The sequence below is a fragment of the Sphaerodactylus townsendi genome, linkage group LG16 (assembly GCF_021028975.2).
Source record: "Sphaerodactylus townsendi isolate TG3544 linkage group LG16, MPM_Stown_v2.3, whole genome shotgun sequence".
NCBI lineage: Eukaryota > Metazoa > Chordata > Lepidosauria > Squamata > Sphaerodactylidae > Sphaerodactylus > Sphaerodactylus townsendi.
In genome coordinates this window covers 10796674-10816859 of record NC_059440.1, presented here as the reverse complement: position 1 = coordinate 10816859, position 20186 = coordinate 10796674, and the positions used below count along the sequence as shown (strand labels likewise).

The 20186-nt window shown below is 50.5% G+C and overlaps 2 protein-coding genes across 2 annotated transcripts in view; one reads left to right on the top strand and one right to left on the bottom strand.

Annotated features, from left to right (window-relative positions):
• Positions 1-6871, top strand: part of FOXN1 (forkhead box N1) — a 56380-nt gene extending 49509 nt beyond the window's left edge. Inside the window, 4 exon segments of the mRNA XM_048518534.1 lie at positions 2965-3172; positions 3891-4357; positions 4360-4384; positions 5858-6871. Of these exon segments, the coding sequence (XP_048374491.1) occupies positions 2965-3172; positions 3891-4357; positions 4360-4384; positions 5858-6117 (960 nt within the window). The 3' untranslated portion in view covers positions 6118-6871.
• Positions 6872-19256: 12385 nt separating this feature from the next.
• UNC119 (unc-119 lipid binding chaperone) overlaps positions 19257-20186 on the bottom strand; it is a 23510-nt gene continuing 22580 nt past the window's right edge. The window contains exon 5 of the mRNA XM_048519059.1: positions 19257-20186. This exon is cut by the window's right edge and continues 944 nt beyond it. The gene's annotated coding sequence lies outside the window, so the exon portion shown is untranslated.

The following is a 20186-nucleotide window of genomic DNA, read 5'->3' as shown; positions in this document are numbered from 1 at the left end:
GGGGATGGCCTCATTCTAGCAGAGTTGGACATGACAAAGTGCAGCTACATCTTCCTTGGTGGTCTGCTAAGTACCATCAAGATCCTTCCAAATTATGGCAAACTTATGAGTTAATGTCCTCCAAAATGTCCTGTCACTAACAGCCTTGCTCAGGTCTTACAATAAGGTGACCAGCCGTCCCGATTTTCGCGGGACACTCACGCTTTTGCACGATGTGTCCCGCGTCCCGCCGGGCTTTGGCATTGTCCCGGACAGGGCAATGTGTTTCAAGCCGCTGCGTTATGTCACGAAGACACGAGTTGTTAGGAAGACACTGCTTATGGGCGGTGCTCTCGGGTTAGGAATAGAATTCGCTCTGGCAGTATTCCCGCGCACGCGAGGAGTGGAGCTTCCCTCAAGGCCGTCGCGAGTGCCTTCTGGGACGCTTCCCTGTTTCCTGACCGGGGAGCACCGCGCAAAAGGCAGTGTGCTCATCCGGGTGCGCGCGCCTCGCTTTTCAATAGTAGAAATCTGGTCACCTTATCTTACAAACTAAGGGGCAATTGAAGTTGATTTTTGGCAGAACTCTGCTAAAATCGTTTCTGAGGTGCTTCTAATTATAATACTTTCTGTCACATCCTTATGCCTGTTACTTTGGAACCTCCAGGATTTCCCTTGACAAAAAACACCCCAAACTTAACAGTATAAAGTTATCACATCTGGCAGCAAACCTGTGACAACTTTATACTGTTATGTTTGGTTTTGTGTCAAGGGATATCCTGGAGGTTCAACAAAAAAAAATAGATTATCAGTCTGGCACTGACTTGTAGCAATTCTATGATTCTTGGAAAAAGCTTGGAGGAATTCTGGGTGGGATTTAAGTAAATCTAGTTCTAGAAGCAGGAAAAAAATATCTGGACAGCTATTTCATCAAGGATGCTACTGAATTTTGTGTTGCCACCATTTCGGTTTGAAAATCCTCCTTTTGACCTCTCTTTGCAAACCCTGAAACTTTTATTTTTTGCACTGTTTTCCGTTTCCTTGCGCTGAATTTTTCCCAGTAAGCATCTGCAATTTTCAGTACAATTTCTGTGTTCAAATGGCAGAAAGCTGACATCAAAATGGCATAAAAGAAACAAACAAATTAAGAGTGAAGTGGGGGAGAGCAAAATGACAGCATACAATCTCTTAACGAAACAAAAAACACCATCTCTGCACTTTCCTCTCTGAAGGGCATTTCCGGCCATACAGTGATCCCTCCCAGAAACACCATAGGCTTCAAAACCTTCATTATACGGGACAGTTCCCATTAGCAAAGGAAAGGATGAAGAATCAGTGGCTTCAGCTGAACTCAGGCAATCCTACAGGGGCTTCACACTGTTCAGATACCAATGGCGTATCTAGGGGGGGGACAAGAGGGGGCAGATGACCCAGGTGTCATCTGCCTGGGTCTCATGAGGGGTACATTTTGGCCACCCATCCCTCCCTCTCCCACCCTCCGTGCCCAGATCCCAGCCCCAGCCGAATTTCCCCCACCCCACTCACATGCTTCTCCTCTCCTTGCTTTTCCCTCCACCCTTCATGGAACAGTAGCAGTAGCATCACATCCTCGGGCCCAACAAGGAAGGAAGGGAGAGAAAGGCAAGCACACCCAGCCTTGATGGTCTCCAGAGCAACAGCCCCGCATGCAAGATCACCTCCCCCCTTCCTGTCCAAGCCCTTTTGGACTTAGCATCAGAGTCCACATGCCCCCCCAGGGGGGAGAGATTTCTTCCTGGGTCTCTCCTGCAACTGTGGAGGGTGGGGGTACATTGCCCAGGCTCTATTTTAGCTAGATATGCCCCTGTCAGAGTCTGGGGCATGCACACACCTCACCTTTCTGTTGGCACAAAAATTGCATAACCAGATCTGCAGCTCCCAGCGTGTATTTCGAAAATTCTATGCATGGATTTTTTTTTCCCCTTCAATTTTCCATCCTAATCTTGCATCATTAACTACTTTGTGAACTTTCCCTGAGGGAAAGGAGGGCCTGTTATTTATCTAATTAACCACAGAGAATATGAATTAAAAGGGATTGGGGGGATAATGTGTGCTATTTTATAGAGGTAAGTGGTGCGTATTATTTATTTATCCCATGCCTCTCCCCCCCCCCCCCAAATAGGTCTCAAATTGGCTTATGTCATTCTCCATTTTATCTTTGTATTGCTCAGATAGTGCCTTTTGGTTTTGAGTCTGAGCTTTTAACTTGACTGGCTAAGGTAGACTGCATTGTCCATCTGCTCTCCTCTATTCAAGAAAGCTTACTGGACTACAGAACGGCACCCTACTCCAGCGATGTTTAGTACCAGTGAGGGCTTTATCCTCGGGGGGAGGGGGTTCTGCATCTTCCAAGCACAATTCTGTGCGGTGGTCTTGATTTCCACGTTTAGTTGTTTCAGCTGGTTTTGTTGATGTTGGCATTTGGGATTTAATACGTATTATTCTTTAGAAATTCATCTTGAAGAATAGGACTTCTAAACGGTAACCTATTTGGAGTCTTAGGGACAGACTGGTCACCGATGAAGAATTTTGGGCGATGCGGAACTCACGCCTAAACGATACAGGAATGTTGGGTTTACCCAGAATAATAATTCGCTTTAATTCACTTCCTGAGTTATAATTGTATGACTTCCCATCAGAGAATTCCTGGATTATTCCTATTTATAAACCCAACACTGTCTCATCATGTGCCTCCTCTTACTAATTTGCCAACTGAATCGGGCCAGCAGAGACTGGACACGGTGCATTCGCATGGTTATAGGTCTCTTTTGGGTCACACAATATGGGACTAATGACTCACTAGGCAGGGGGAGCCTCTTCAAGGGCTTAGTGTCGCCTGCGAAAAACACCACGTTTCTGCAAGCTGTACAGAAAGGACCCTGGAGCCACAAGTGCGGCGGCCTTTCCTCCTGTCACTCACACCTTTTTCTGCTCGCTTTTTCCTAGACTGCTCCAGATGGCTGGAAGAACTCCGTCCGCCACAACTTATCCCTGAACAAGTGCTTTGAAAAAGTCGAAAATAAGTCCGGCAGCTCCTCTCGGAAAGGCTGCCTGTGGGCCCTGAATCCTGCCAAGATTGACAAGATGCAGGAGGAGCTGCAGAAATGGAAGCGGAAGGACCCGATGGCCGTGAGGAAAAGCATGGCCAATCCAGGTAGGCAAGAGCGCACATGCACTCTGCTCGGCAGCAGCAGCAGCCTGAACAACTCTTCTTTCCTTCCTTCCTCCCTCCCCTCGAAGCCAGAATCTTGCTGGAGAAAAGATCCTACCCGGGTGTGGCTGCCTTGGGGTGGAATCTATTACTGTCGGGGTGCTGTCTGGGGCCAACAGTTTGTTAGTTTGTTTGTTTATTAGATTTCTATCCTGCCCTATCCCTGTAGGGCTGAGGGTGGGTTACAACATAAACATTTACAATGATCTAATCAAACTCGCGGGATCTAATCAAACTCGTGGCCCTCCAGATGTTATGGACTACAGTTCCCATCATCCCCTGACAGCATCCCCAGACGGGAGGCAGCGATGTTCCAGTCAGGCCGGCTGGCACGATATAAAAGCCTGGCGGAAGAGCTCAGTCTTGCAGGCCCTGCGGAACTCACAGATGTCCTGCAGGGCCCTGATCTCAGCTGGGAGCTCATTCCACGAGGCAGGGGCCAGGGCTGAAAAGGCCCTGGTCCTAGTGGTTGCCAGCTGGGCCGGTCTTGGGCCGGGAACCTCCAGTAAATTCCACCACCACCACCACCCCCGGATAAACAGAGGGGTCTAGAGGGGCAATATGGGGAGAGGCAGTCCCACAGGTATGTAGGTATCGAAGCTTACTATGAGTCCAAATACACCAGCCAAAAAAAAATGTCTGTCCCAATTTTGTCTTGCAGAAGAACTGGACACCCTGATCAGAGGCAAGAACGAAAAGTTGAGACCTCCCCTGGCGGGTTGCAGCCCACCGGTCCCCGGGCACATGCCGCTCCAGCATCCCTCTCTGTGTGAGCTGCCCATCTCTGCAGCACAGCCCATCCATTCTCTTCCCAGGCAAAGGCCAGCACCGGTCAAAAGCCCTGTGCCAAACATTCTCCGGGGTCAACAGACTTCCTGCTACCAGGCGGCACCGGGCTTCGGCCCACTGTCTCCCTCCTTCGTCCAGCAGTTACCTGACAGCCCTCAAGCGCTTCTCCCGCGTGCAGATGCCCAAGGTGAGCACAGGGGGCTGTCCAGCACTGCCCACGAGCCCCCTTTGCCTGCTCAACCCCCGCCGGGACGTGCCATGAAAGAGCCGGTAGCCGCCCGGACTGCGCATGACTTCTTCATGCCCGAAGATCTCAGCAACGACGAGATGCCCCTCAACTTCCTTCACTGATTTTGAACCTCCAAGGTAACCATAGTGGGGAAGACCTTTACTTCACCTGCACGAAATGTGGGAGGGAAGGCAGCTTGGTGGGACAGAGGGTTCAGATTGTAGCTTCAGAAGAGATATGGGACCATTACACCCCCATCAGCCCCTGCCACCATGGCCAATTGGCAGGGGCTGACGAGAATTGTAGTCCATGAACATCTGGAGAGCCGCAGGTTGCAGACCCCTGGTGTTGCCTGTTCTCTTCAGATCTTGGGAGCTAAACAAGACCATGATTTGAATGGGGAAACCACGAGAATGAACATGAAAGGTGGGACTAGTGAGGTTCACCAATACCGGAGGTTAACTAACTAGCCCCACCTTTCGTGTTCGTTCTGAAGCACATATCTAAAATATTGCTTTGTACATAATTGTACTTACTTAAATATAAACTGTAAATGTATTTTGTACATTATTGTACACATTTCTTTTTTAAAAAAACTTTATTATTTAAAAGAAGGCTACAGAAAAGAAACGTGATATGAGTAATGTATTGTCGGCTAAGGTTATTCATCGCTCGAATCACTTGTATTGTACTGGTACAGGGAGCAGTCAATATTTGTGGAGAGCCAGATTTGTTGGCATCTTCGGAGGATCTGAAGATCTTCAGATCCTCCGAAGATGCCAGCCACAGATGCAGGCGAAACGTCAGGAGAGAATGTTGCTAGAACACGGCCATACAGCCCGGAAACCAGACAGCACCCCAGTGATATGAGTAAATTCATCAGCAAGCACATACAGTACACTATTGAATTATTTTATCTTTACAATAAAGAAAAGGAGAGAGAGAGAAAAATAAGAGAGAGAGAGAAAAGCAGGAGAGAGAAAGACATAACCTGATTCCGCTCATATTACTAATGCCAATTACTGTATTATAGTACTACAGTACAATACAGTGTTTCAATATTATATTAAAAGAGATAGTCTCCTCCTTCAACCTCCAGTTTGTAATAAACTTATAACTTATATATTTCAGTATTTTTGCTAACTGCTTCTAGTCAACTGAACCTATCAGTTCAGTCCCTTCAGTCTTCCATATTCGTTTCTGTTACGTATTGTTAATTACATCAAAGACATTACTGTACACATTTCATTACAAATTGTGAATGTACAAAGTTGTGAAAATTATACTGCATAAAGCCACTGCTTATTAAATTGTATATCGTACGTTGTGGATAAAATCACCTACGTTTTTTGTGGTTTAAGCCACTGGATACAGATTTATATTGTTGCCACATCTCTGGTGTATCCATCCCCCCTTTCCTTTTTTACAAGGTGGCCACCTTGAGGTTGACAGCCATAGCTACAGGTCCAGGACATGCTCCAAAACAACACTTGTGCCAGCTCAGGATCTTGAACCCACCGGGTGGGGTGGGGAGGGGAGGGGGGAAGAAACATACAGCACAGAAGGTTGAGTGCACTGGCCACATGAAATTTTTGTTATTATGGCTGCAGGAAACCTTTGGGAGGAGCTGAAAGATGACAGCTTGGCGGTTGACCCCCTCATTCTAGTTTCATCGCCCCCCACGTCAACCTCGTGCTTCGCTTCTCAGGGCCTGATGGACAGCAGCAGCAGCAGCTTCGACAGCCACGGCGGGGCTTCACACAACAATGTGCAGCTTACCACCCTTTACTCTGCTTTCATGGAACTGGACACAGGATCACCTTCTTCCTACCTGAATAACCCTGGATCCAAAGCTGTCGCTCTGGTCTGAGACGCAAGATCGTTTCAGCTGGGCCAAGCGGGATTCAATTCCGCCACCTTCAACAACCACCCCTGGAATCCACGAAGAACCATCAGAACAAAGTGAATGTCTTCAAGAGTCAAACGCAGAGGCGTAGCAAGGGGGGAAAGCGCTCGGTGCACTGGTGTGTCTTCCGTCCCCGTCCTGCCCCGGAACACTCCTGTCCCGCCCCCATAGGGGTGCACACTCGGTGCGTTGTGCACACCCTGTCCCCTTGGAGCTACGCCTCTGCTCAAACACCACTAAAAGCATTTGTAAAACACACACACGGACAGAGACCAAGGTTGGTCACAAGTTGATGTTCGCCACACATTCGACCATACAGTCCCACTGGTCTTCAACAGAGACACTGCAGAAAGTGGATGCAAAGGAACACGAGCTGACCCCTCAAATCACTCTCAGACCCCTTCCGCGCATGCAGAACAATGCACTTTCAATCCACTCTCACAATTGTTTGAAAGTGGATTTGGCTCTTCCACACAGTAAAATCCAGCTTCAAAGTGCATTGAAAGTGGATTGAAAGTGCATTATTCTGCATGTCTTTTGTCAGATATCCCCAAAATCGTTTTGGTCTCTAAGGAGCTGCCAGAGATGACTCTGGCTGAAAGATTAGTAGCGTGATTCCCAGTTGTTTCCACATTTTCCCATGTGATTCACATATTTTAAGAAACATGGTTGTTCAATTTTGGAACACAGCCCACCAATAAAATCACGTTCTGCAGGATGCAAAATCTCTATGCATTCTTGTAATTTACCCCAATAATTAAGGAAAACATAGGAGACAATCTTCCAGATGCCGGGGGGGGGGGGAAGAGAGAGAGAGCATTCTGAAAAGAAGCGAGTGAACGGATACGTTCGTATTATTAAAATGTGGATCAGCGCAAAAGCTATTAAAATGTTTTAAATGCTCTTTGAAGACCAGAACTGTAAAATATTAATAGTTGTACTTCTCAATGCCCTCTCCTCCAAGAATGAGATTTCATAGGGTGGTAACAGTCAGCTGACTCAATTTATGCCCTGTTAATTCAAACACAGCAGTGAGTGTATTCTCCCAACAAAAGGTAAAAAGTTTCGTTTTAATACCTAGCAAGGATACCCTTATGTAATAGGAATTTTATTTTCTTCCAAACATTAAAGTGTTCCAAGCAAGATTTTGTGCCTCTTCGCTTCAAGCCGCTCTCCACCCCTCTGCAATTCTTGCAGTTTACAGCACAAATTGCAGATTCTGCGTGTAAAAGTCCTTTGTGCAGGGGCGTAAGGAGGCAAATTGGAGCCCTGGGCAAAACCTGAGTTGGATGCCCCCCCCCCCCCACCCCATGGGCGGCCACCCCACCACGACCCAAAAAACTATTTTTTTGCACCAGGTCATTGGTGCCTTTAGCCCCGCCCCCCTGGCCTGGCTCCCTGGGGACCCCCCTCCCCCCCCCCCCCCGCCCGTCCTGATCGGGTGCCGCAGCTGAGGAGAATCTGCCCCACAGTGCTCGGGAGAGCCCCCTCCCCCGGACCACGCCACGCTGACCGCCGCCTTCCCACGAGACCGCACGTGGACGTTATGGGGGTGATTCCGCTATCTTCCCAAGCCTCTTTGAGCGTGGCATCCCCTTTGGACAATGAAGCCAAGAGCCCCTCCTAGGGCGCTACCTTCGCACGAGGCCTCGCGTCGAGGTTGTGGCGTACCCGAGCCTCTTTGGGCAGGGGAGCCGCTGGGGATGCTGCTGCTGCCCTCCAGAGGCCAAAGGTGTGAATTACAAGCGCACACCCCCCCCCCCTCGACCACGCGGCATTTCTCCAGTTATAGTTGCTATAATGTGGCGTGTTGGGGCCTCTTTGGGAAGGGGAGCCGCTGCGGAGGGCTCCCCGAGATCGTGCTAAGGCTGCCGGAGAGCGTTGTGACGTGTCCGAGAGCGTGCTAAGGCTGCCGGAGAGCGTTGTAACGCTGTCCAAGATCGCGCTAAGGCTGCCGGAGAGCGTTGTAACGCTGTCCGAGATCGTGCTAAGGCTGCCTGAGAGCGTGGTGATGCTGCGCTCGCTTGAGATGTGCTAACGCTGTCCGAGAGAGTACTAACGCTGCCGTTACCACGCTCTCCAGCAGCCTTAGCACGATCTCGGGGAGCCCTCCGCAGCGGCTCCCCTTCCCAAAGAGGCCCCAACACGGCACATTATAGCAACTATAACTGGAGAAATGCCGCGTGGTCGAGGGGGGTCGGCGTTTGTAATTCACACCTTTGGCCACTGGAGGGCAGCGGCGTCCCCAGCGGCTCCCCTGCCCAAAGAGACTCCGACACGCCACAACCTCGATGTGGGGCCTCGTGCGAAGGTGGCGCCCTAGGCTCTCGGCTACATTGTCCAAAGGGGCTGCCAAGCTCCAAGAGGCTCGGGAAGATAGCGGAATCCCCCCCCCCCCCATAACATCCACGTGCGGTCTCCTGCGAAGGCGGCGGTCAGCGTGGCGTGGTCCAGGGGAGGGACGGGGGCCCTCCCGAGCACTGGGGGGGGGGGGGGCGTTTGAAGCCAATGACGGGAGCCCCTCCCTCCTCCCCGTCGCCTCCGGGGGGATGAGTCCCGAGAGAGAGCGCTGATTGGGATGCCGCCCTTCCTCCTCCTAGTCCTCCTCCCGCCGCTTGATTGGACGGCGGGGCAGTAAAGGCGGAAGCGTCCTGGGAGCCCTCGGCGGGGAGAAGGAGAGGGCCCTCCTGCAGGGTTGGCGGCGGCTGCTGCTGGTGGAGGGTTCGTCGTTGGTGTGGGGACTCTGGCCGCCCTCCCTCGCTGGCACTGATGGACGGGGAGGGGCTGTCAGTGGTCATTGGTGCCTGCAGGGGGTGCATTTTTAAACGTATCGGCACCAAAATTCCAGTGTATCATCAGGAGACTGTCCTGACGCTACCCCTCAAGTTTGGTGCAGTTTGGTTCAGAGGGGCCAAAGTTATGGACCCTCAAGAGGGTAGCCCCCATCTCCTTAGCTCCCATTGGAAGAATGGGGATGGGGCACCCCCTTTGATGGTCTATAACTTTGCCCCCCCCCCCTGACCCAAACTGCACCAAAACTGGGGGGTACCCTCAGGGCAGTCTCCTGATGAGACCCTGAAACTTTTGAGACTGTGCCTTCAGAAATGTGCCCCCCCCCCCCCGCCTGCATCCCCCATTAACAGCAATGCAGAAAACTCACCCCAGAACAAAGATTCTTGGGCAAATTTCTGGGATGCTCCTGCAGGGGGGTGTATTTTTCGACGTATCGGAGCCAAATTTTCTGGGTATCATCTGGAGACTGTCCTGACGCTACCCCTCAAGTTTGGTGCAGTTTGGTTCAGGGAGGCCAAAGTTATGGAACCTCAAAACGGTAGCCCCCATCTCCTTAGCTCCCATTGGAAAGAATGGGGGATGGGAGCACCTCTTTTGAGGGGCCATAACTTTGGCCCCCCCTGACCCAAACTGCACCAAACCTGGGCGGTATCATCAGGACAATCTCCTGATGATACCCTGAAATTTTGGTGCCGATACGTCCAAAAATGCACCCCCTGCAGCCCAAAATGTGAAAAAAACAAAAAATAAAAACGGATTGCTCACATGCCCCCACGTGACTCAAAATTCCGATGCCCTGGGACATGGCCCAAACTGCCCAATGGATGTTATGCCCCTGCCTTTGTGTGTATGCCCACACACAAACAGAGGCTGCTCCCCTCAAATGCAACACACTCAGATACTGGAGAATATGTGAACGGTCCTCCCTGTTGTTCAGACTCAAAAGATCCTTCTTCTGCATTTCATTCCACTTCTTCCCAGTGTGGAACAAATCTCTGGGACTTTGTTTTGGCATGATTCCCTATTCCTTTGCCCCAACATTTCCCTAATAGATAAATCTAATCAATTTCAGTGGCAGGATAAAGCTAAATAAACCGGAACCAGAAGAAAAAGGAAGCAAAGTGGAAAAAATCATGCCAACTCCATTGGTCTCCCTGCGTCCATTATGGGTGGGATGGGGTGAAGGGTCTTTGCGCCTTCTCTTGTAGTTGCACAAAGGTAGGAGACTTCCCAGGTAGACAAGTGACTACCGACCTGGAACGTTCAGAGGCCTGCTAGGCATGTCACTCATAAGAACATAAGAAAGAGCCTTGCTGGATCAGACCAGAGTCCATCTAGTCCAGCCCTCTGCTCCTTGCAGTGGCCCACCAGGTGCCTTTGGGAGCTCACATGCAGAATGTGAAAGCAGTGGCCTTCTGCTGCTGCTGCTGCTCCCGAGCACCCGGTCTGCTAAGGCATTTGCAATCTGAGATCAAGATGGATAGCCATAGATCGACTTCTCCTCCATCAATCTGTCCAAGCCCCTTTTAAAGCTATCCAGGTTAGTGGCCATCACCACCTCCTGTGGCAGCATATTCCAAACACCAATCATGGATGTGTTTCCGCACTCCTAACATTCCTGCTGGGTGACCTTGGGCCAGTCGCAGTTCTCTCGGAACTCTCTCAGCCGAGGTGTCTGTTGTGGGGAGAGGAAGGGAAAGGAGCTTGTAAGCCCCCTTGAGTCTCCTTACAGGAGAGAAAGGTGGGATATAAATCCAAACTCCTCTTCGTCTTCTTCAATGTTTGCAAGGGCTAACATTTTTATTTTTTTTAACATCCACTGTATTGTTTAAAAAGGTCTTTAAAAGAACCAAGTGAGCTGATGAAACAGCAGTCATAAAACAGGGGCAAAAGAAGAAAGGAAAAGTTCCAGATTTGAACATCTTTATTTCAAACCTATTACACACATACACGCCCATGCTGGAGAAGGAACCGTAAGGGCAGCGAAGAAAAGGTACCTCTAGCCAGGTCTGGTGGCAATGCCTGACTGACAAGTCACCGGAAGTCAACAGCCAATAGTTGGAATCGAGAAAAGAGGAAGGATGAATGGGGAGGAAAAAAATCCCTGTCAAAGTGATGGCCGTTAACCTGGATAGCTTTAAAAAGGGCTTGGACAGATTTATGGAGGAGAAGTCCATCTATGGCTACCGATCTTGATCCTCCTTGATCTCAGATTGCAAATGCCTGAGCAGACCAGGTGCTCGGGAGCAGCAGCAGCAGCAGAAGGCCCTTCCTTTCACATCCTGCACGTGAGCTCCCAAAGGCACCTGGTGGGCCACTGCAAGTAGCAGAGTGCTGGACTAGATGGACTCTGGTCTGATCCAGCAGGCTCTTTCTTATGTTCTTAAGGCCATTGCTTTCACATCCTGCATGTGAGCTCCCAAAGGCAGCTGGTGGGCCACTGCGAGTAGCAGAGTGCTGGACTAGATGGACTCTGGTCTGATCCAGCAGGCTCGTTCTTATGTTCTTCTTATGTTCTTAAAGTGTCATCTAATGTATAGAGATCAGACCCAGAGGCTGCAGTCTGGTTACTCTCTCCGCTCAAGAGAAATGACACATTATTTTGATTGGTTGTGGTGGGTTTTCCGGACTGTGTGGCCATGGTTTGGTGGATCTTGTTCTTAACATTTTGCCTGCATCTGTGGCTGGCGCTGGACACAGCGTGTAACGGACTTCCCTCTGTGATACACCTCTGAAGATGCCAGCCACAGATGCAGGCGAAACGTTAGGAACAAGATCCACCAGACCACGGCCACACAGCCCAGAAAACCCACCACAACCAGTTGAATCCGGCCGTGAAAGCCTTCGACAATGCATTATTGTGATTGTTTGGAGCTATACTGACTTCTAGTGGTCACTTTTAGAAAATGCAAGGCTCAACTGCTCCAAGAAAACATGTTGGAAAGGTAGGGGCAACTGAAGAAGAAGACAGAGGCGTAGCTGGGCAAAGCTGCACCCGAGGCGGCCTGCGAGTTTTCCAGCCCCCTCCCAACACCACCACTTATCTTACCTTCCAGGTATGACAGTGCTGCATGGGGATCCTTGGGGGGGGCAGAAAATTTGGAGGTCACTATCCCCCCTCTGCCCCACGGACCTCCTGCTCTGTTTGGCAGAGTGGGTTTCCCCTGCCCAGTGCCGCTGCCTCCCGCAGCGTAAGCGGCAGCGGCACCGGGCAGGCCACGGCCACCATTTCCCCACCGCCCAATGGAGCAGACTGCTGCCTGCTTCTTCTGGCAGAAGGACTTGCTGGCACCACCGGCTGTGGCCACCATTTCCCACCATCCTATGGAGCAGGCGTTTGCCTGCTCCGCCAAGCAGAGGGGGTTTCCCCTGCCCAGCACCTCCCGCGCCCTCAGCACCTGGGACAAGCCGCCCCAGATGTCCCCGTTGGCGCTACGCCTCTGGAAGAACAAGAGGAAGTGGAGTTTGGATTTATACCCCGCCTTTCTCTCCTGCAAGGAGACTCAAGGTGTCTTACAAGCTCCTTTCCTCTCCCCATAATAGACACCTGGTAGGTGGGGCTGAGAGAGTTCAGAGAGAACCGTGACTAGCCCAAGGTCACCCAGCAGGAATGTAGGAGGGCAGAAACACATCCGGTTCACCAGATCAGCCTCTGCCACTCAGGTGGGGAATCAAACCCGGTTCTCCGGATTAGAATCCACCTGCTCTTAACCACGACACCACGCTGGCTCCACACTGTTCCTGGCTTATTCTTTATATCACGGCCTGCAGGACCACAGACAGCTCCAAGGCTGAGAGGGAAACCTGAACTGCTGAGACTCCCTGACCTCGCATCTCTTTCAAAGGGAACATGTTCCTGCTGGGGAGCTCCGCCCTGCAGGGCTGCAACGGAGGCCAGACGCACAAAGGCCCTTGGGCAGCTCGCAGGGGTGGCCTGAACAGTGGGGCCCTACATTGACACAGGAAATTGTCCCTGGCTTACTTGCTCTCTCTTCTCTCTTTCAGAAGCACCCGAGGGCCTCCAATGCAGGCCATGCTTAGGGTCCGCCATCTTTAATTTCTCCTCCTCCTGCACATTTTTTGAATGAACAGCCAAAGACATTCCAGCAAAGGAGTATCTAGGGAAAATGTAGCCCGGTGCAAAATCTGAGTCGTCATTCCCCGCCCCCCGGGTATAGGCAGCTGCCCTCCCAGCAGTGGCGTAGTGGTGAAGAGCAGGTGCACTCTAATCTGAAGAACCGGATTTGATTCCCTGCTCTGCCACGTGAGCTGTGGAGGCTTATCTGGGGAACTAGATTAGTTTGTGCACTCCAACACATGCCAGCTGGGTGACCTTGGGCTAGTCACCGCTCTACGGAGTTCTGTCAGCCCCACCCACTTCACAGGGTGTTTGTTGTGGGGGGGGGGAAGGGAAAGGAGATTGTAAGCCCCTTTGAATCTCCTTACAGGAGAGAAAGGGGGGATATAAATCCAACTCTTCTTCTTCTTTATGAGGGTTTTACTGCCTTGGGGATATATTTTAGATAGATTGGATTGACAGATGTTGAATATGATTTTATTGCATTTATTGTATGTTGGAAGCAGCCCTGAGCACGCAAGAGGAAGGGGAGCAGATGAATAGAATAACACAAATAAACAATAAAAGGAAATATCCCAGTGGTACCACAGAACATAAGAGTAGAACGGGGCCAGACTGGCCACCTAGTCTAACTTCCTGCCCAATGCAAAGATCCACCTACCCTGTTTCCCCTAATATAAGACATCCCTGAAAAATAAGACATAGTAGAGGTTTTGCTGAAGTGCGAAATATAAGGCATCCCCCGAAAGTAAGACATAGCAAAGTTTTTGTTTGGAAGCATGCCCGACGAACAGAACACAGGAAAAATAAGACATCCCCTGAAAATAAGACATGGCACATCTTTTGGAGCAAAAATTAATATAAGACACTGTCTTATATTCGGGGAAACACGGTATTGCATTCCTTGACAAGTAGTCATCCAACCGATGCTTGAAGACGGCCAGTGAGGGGGGGAGCTCACCACTTTCCTAGGCATCTGGTTCCACTGCTAAAGAACTCTTGCTGTTAAAACATATTCCCTCATATCCAGCTGGAAATTTATATCTGTAATTTATACCCATCCTTGGCTGCCAACAGGAACAAGTCCCTGCCCTTCTCTAGCCCTAACTCTAACCCTTCAAATACTTAGAGAGAGCAATCATGACCCTCTTCAACCTCTTTTCTGACTGAACATCCAGACTGGTCATTCAGCAACATGCCTTTCTGGTCTTACCACCATGCTCTTCTCCAAGGCCCATTTCCAACGGGACATCCTTGGCTAACGATGTCTCTTCACGCCTCACTTGGTGGCTCCCATAGGGTTTCACTAGAGGAAAACCTTCATGGTGTAGCTCACAGGTGTCAAACTCGCGGCCCTCCAGATGTTACGGACTACAGCTCCCATCATCCCCTGCCAGCATGGTGCTGGCAGGGGATGATGGGAACTGTAGTCCGTAACATCTGGAGGGCCACAAGTTTGACACCTGTGGTGTAGCTGAAGTGCTCAGCTCAAAGTCTGGGAACGAGCAGGTCACATTGAGCAGTGTTTGTGCCGTCATCCAGGGCTCTTGCATTAGCTATTTTTAGCTGTTACTGAAGAGATAAATACCACCTCCGTATGGAACTTGCCTTTCGAAACACAGATAAAGCTAGTTTGGAAAACAAAGGCTGCCAGAATGAGTCAGTACTAGGGAGCAAAGACTCCCCCACGGACCAAAGGGTTGCCGGACTTCAAGAAGAGCCACTCAGGAGGAATGGTAAAGAAAGAAAAACACCAGTCTGTTTCCAGTGGAGCTTTTTTGGAGACGGGGCGTTGTGCTTTACACTTTCAGACCACTGCTGGCTAAGAAACACTTGTTAACGAAAGGTTGTCTGGGTATTTTTATCCCCTCCTGCAAAGCGAGAGACAATGAAAGCATATTCCCCAATCTATATAGGAAGCGGCGACTGGAAACCATCTCAAAGCAAAGATTTTGCCGTCAAGCTCCATCGAAATTCAGTCGCATCTCAGTTCTTGCAAGCAATAAATGCAGCTCCTTTGTACGTTCTTCGTCACCCTGAACTATTCCTGTTTCCTTTCCTCTTCCCAATTTACCTCCTCGCTTTCTCCTTTCCAGAACAGGGAAGGCACAAGTCCCGACACTAAACTGCGGAGGAAAGAAAACAGTCATCTCTCCAAAAATACATCCACTTATCCCACCTTCCTCCCCCACCCTCAGCTCAATACTGTAATGCAGGGCTCTCCTCCTGTAGAGAATACCTAGGGCAGTCTGGTATCTAGGCAAGACGTACAGAAACATGCAGCCAATGCCCACGAGGCATCCCAAAGTTAAGAGCCCTAATTTCTACCCCCTCCCCAAGCATGTATTTTATGGCACAAGTAACGACAGAGACATTGAACAAGAAAAAAGAAGCATGTCACAGCTGTGAAGTTATTCTCTGTATTGTGTCGGGAAGGATGAAGACAGCCAATGAAAGCGGGGAGCGATTCAATGTCCAACTGGTGAGCTGGTGCCTCAGCCCAAGAAGACGCTTTCTGTACTTGAATGGGGTATACTTTAGACCAGGATCTGCAACCTGCGGCTCTCCAGATGTTCATGGACTACAAATCTCATCAGCCGCTGTAGAGGCTGATGGGAATTGTAGTCCATGTACATCTGGAGAGCCGCAGGTTGCAGACCCCTGAAGAAGAAGAAGGAAGAGAGTTTTGGATTTATATCCCCCCTTTCTCTCCTGCAGGAGACTCAAAGGGGCTGACAATCTCCTTGCCCTTCCCCTCTCACAACAAACACCCTTTGAGGTAGGTGGGGCTGAGAGAGCTCTGAGAAGCTGTGACTAGCCCAAGGTCACCCAGCTGGCGTGTGTGGGAGTGCACAGGCTAATCTGAATTCCCCAGATAAGCCTCCACAGCTCAGGCGGCAGAGCGGGGAATCAAACCCAGTTCCTCCAGATTAGATACATGAGCTCTTAACCTCCTACGCCACTGCTGCCCCTGCTTTAGACTGTGGACTGTTGTTCATTTGTTTTCAATAAATGATCCCTCCAGTCAACTCTTCCTATCCTTGGGACCCTCTATGCCACACAGGTGTCAAATTCACGGCCTTCCAGATGTTATGGACTACAGTTCCCATCATCCCCTGCCAGCATGATGCATGGTATAGATGTTGTTTCAGTAGTGGGTCTTCTCAGTGGTGGGATTCAAATAATTTAACAACCAGGAAGAAGTCCTTACAAGGTAATCCACGGGACAGTGCAATAGTGGATTTTGGACTGGTGCGGTACGGTTGCGCTTATTGTAAGGACTTCTTCCTGCGAGGAGTAGTGCAGAGTGGTTACATCCCTCATTACATAAAAGAGAAACAATATTGTAATAATTGAGATATGTATACATAGTTCATGGTGTTAGTTCACTTTGTAAAAATATAAATGTGATTTACACAGCTGGTTTGATTGGTGTGCAACGTCGGTTTCTCTTTCCTGACATATTGTTGTTGCACACTGGTTCGATATTGGGAAGTTGTCAGCAGTTGTCAGGAAAGGGGGCTGCCGATGCTTCAGTGTGCCAAGCAGTGCCCAAAGGAGACGCCACACGCAAGGAGACGCCAGTGAAACAAAAGGTTGGGGACAGAAGCCTTTATTCACATCTCGGACTCAACAGAAACATCAAACGATGGGAGGGTCAAAACGATCCGGCTCTTCAAGCCGGAGACGCGAACAGCAAAGCAGACGTCGCTTTCTCGGTTCCCCTCGGAACATGTTCCGGATCGCCTGCCACGAAGCTGGATGCTTTACACCCCAAATCATCTCTGCCACAGACCAATCCTGCAGGTGCGAAAGGAGCAGTCGCCCAGGCAACAAACAAATCGTCCCCGTTGCTCCCTTTCTGACTTACACAGGATTCTTCCGTTTGCAAAAATGCCAAGACGAACCTTGGTTGATCACCACTGTTCCACTACAGCAATGCCCCTTTTCTACTCAAATCGATGCATTCCGCCTCTTCAGGCTGCAGACAAGAACCGAGGGGGCAGGGGAGGGGGGAAGGGGGTGGGGGCAAAATGAGCCTGACATTGACGGCTGTGCAGTTTCCAGTTTGGGGGAAACCACTGAGAAGCCGCCTCCCCGAGCTGGTCGCTACAGCCCCAGGAAAAATGCCAGCACAATCCAAACCTAGTTTCCATTGCAGGAGGCTCCAGGGACTCGGATCTCTGCCAGGTGGACGAGGATCACGTCCAAGAAGGGAGCGGAAAGACAAGTCTCCCGACTCATGAAGTTATACAAGAGTGTCTTAGACGGGCCCTCGGGAACCAAAGGAAGTCTGGACACAATTCTCAGTGGGTTCAGTCGTTTAATGAGAACACAGACCCTGTTACAGCCAGCCTACCATTCACTGGTGAAATAACCTCTTGCAGCTGGGTTACTTTAGTCTGGCTCCTGCGAAGACTTAGCCTCTAATCCAGCTCGCCCCATAGCTGATAATCTGCTGCTGCGTCTCCTTTGCTGTAAACTAGCACATAGTCTCCCCCTCCATTGCTCCTGGGGGTCTGGAGACAGGAAGGGGGGTGACGGGGCCCCTCTGGCTCTGTATCAAGGGGCTGAAGAGTCTCAGAGCTAGACCCTGGCTGGGAAATCTCAGAGCTTGGATCCCAGCCTGAATGCTCTGCCTGAGCCTCTGGACCTGGTCCTGCAGGAACTACCGACTGCTCAGGCTCTGCGTTTACAGTCAGTGCCTGGGAATCTGGAACCAAAACTGTCCCCTCCTCCCCACCTGAGACCAGGCTGAGCCATAACAAAGAGGAATTATCCCAGCATTGATCCATTATTATAATTGGCCTAAGTAGCGGATCTTTCCCAGCAACGTTCACACCAAAGGGCACACCAGGTGACCAAACCTGTCGCCAGGGTGATGGAATCACACGCTGTGTCCTGTCCACCCATTCCTCCCTTTTGGCCACCCGCCTCATCCCCGGCGGCATTCAGAAAGACCGCAGCTGCGACAGGGTGGCCGGCACAGCGTGCAGAGAACGAGAGACGCCTTTGGCATTGATGCTCCTTCCCCGTTTCCCTGATGAACGGGAGCTGGAGCTTCGACAGCAGGCAACTCTCAGGCGCACCTGCAGACCCACAGCCCTGAAATGTCTGCAGCTTTCCCCCCTCCAAGATGAGCCAAGTCATCAGAAAGGCAAGGAGCCATCACAACTACAAGGGTGGAAGTATGCCCCTGCCCCCCAGCCTGGAACTTCGCAGGGTTTGGCCACATCTCGCTAACTAGCAGGGATTTTGCATTTGTGACCTGAAGAGCAGGAAAAGAGATTCCACCTGAACATTAGGAAGACCTTCCAGGCAGCAAGGGCTGTTAGACAGTGGAATAGGCTGCCGTGGAGTGCGGTGGAGTCTCCTTGGGAGGTTTTTATAAACCGAGGCTGGAAGGTCATCAGAGACTGGATGGTAGAGCGCCAATGGGGCACAGTGGTTAAGAGCAGGTGGACTCTAATCTGGAGAACCCGGTTTGATTCCCCACTCCTCCAGGTGAGTGGCAGGATTTCATCTGGTGAACAGATTTGTTTCCCCACTCCTACATTCCTGCTGGGTGACCCTGGGCTAGTCACGGTTCTTCAGAACTCAATCAGCCCCACCTACCTCACAAGGTGTCTGTTGTGGGGAGAGGAAAGGAGTTTGTAAGCCCCTTTGAGTCTTTTTACAGAGAGAAAGGGGGGCATAAATCCAAACTCTTCTTCATCATCATCTGTCAGGAGTGCTTTGATTGGCAGGGGGTTGGACTTGATGGCGCTTGCGGTCTCTTCCAACTCTATGGTTCAGTGATTCTATCACTTGGGCTGGCTTTCCACTGCTGCCCTGTTAACTCCCACTCTGTCAGAATCTATTTCACGTTGACAGCTTCTTTCCTAGCCTCCCCTCGCCCGTTTTCCGCTCTCTCCCATGTACCACAATGGGTCAGACAAGGCCCAAGGACTGTTTCTGAGTCCAGCAGAGGTGTGCTCACAGAAACCGGGCTACAAAGTCTATAGAAATGGGCAACGAGAGACGTACAGCCCACCATGAGTAACTGCTTTCCACAAGAGGGCCTGAATATTATAAAAATAGCCATGATAATTCTCTATAGCCATCTTAAAATGGACAACTACATCTTGTCAATTCAGCCATGGGCTGCAGGTATGGAAAAAGAAACCCACCCACCCCCCCGCACCCCAAGTCAGCAATGACTTTTGCTAGTTCTGCCCTCGCAAGGCGAGAGTTTTGTTAAAACCATTTTATTGGCGCCCGCCAGCAATCCAGCATGCCTTTTTTAAAACAAGAACAATTCCTACCTCCCCCACCAAGGCAAATCATTACATGCGGAAAGCGGCCCCATCACTCCCCTTCTGTCTCAAAGCCATCCTCGCCGGCATGACATTCGGGAGAACTCCGGCCTCCGGAAGACTGTGCCAAAACGCGCCTCGTGACTTTTGGTTGCTGGCATCGGCAACACAGGTTGTATGACCAGAGAGCGACCAACCACGGCTAAACACGGCATGTTGCAACTAAATCTACAGTTCCACTCATCAAGAGGATAACGCACAATAGTTCCACGGAACTCACGGAATGCGACACGGGGACACCAAGGATTTGGAGCGCTATCTACAAATGGCAGCTGCCGGACCATTTGGAGATGGGGAATGCAGAGGAAGATGCTTATCCGGGGCGGGGGGGGGGTTTAGCTCCAATTATCTGTTGTTCCTGCCAAGTTCAGCGACCCAGGAATCAGTTCCTTGATCCATCAAGGCTGTATCGTCTACTCAGACTGGCAGAAGCCCGCCGAGGTCTCAGACGGTGGTCTTTCACAGCAGCTAGTGCTTGGTCCTTTTAAACAGGAGATGCTGGGTATCGAACCAGAAACCTTCTGCATGCGAAGGAAAGGCTCTTCATCACTGAGCCACAGTCCCTTTCCCACCCACCTCACTTTGATGGGCATATGAGGAGCAATTGGAAACTTCCCAGGATGGTTCCAGGGAAACACCTACAGCAATTCCCATCCCAGGTTGTTAAATTCGTGTGTTGGTAGGTTTTGTTCCAAGGAGTTACAACAGGAAGAGGGGAAAAGCACACAAAAAAGCATCAGGAGCAGACACAGGATAGAGCTTGTGTCCTGTCCACCCATTCCCGAGTTTTTCCCGAGCATCCATGA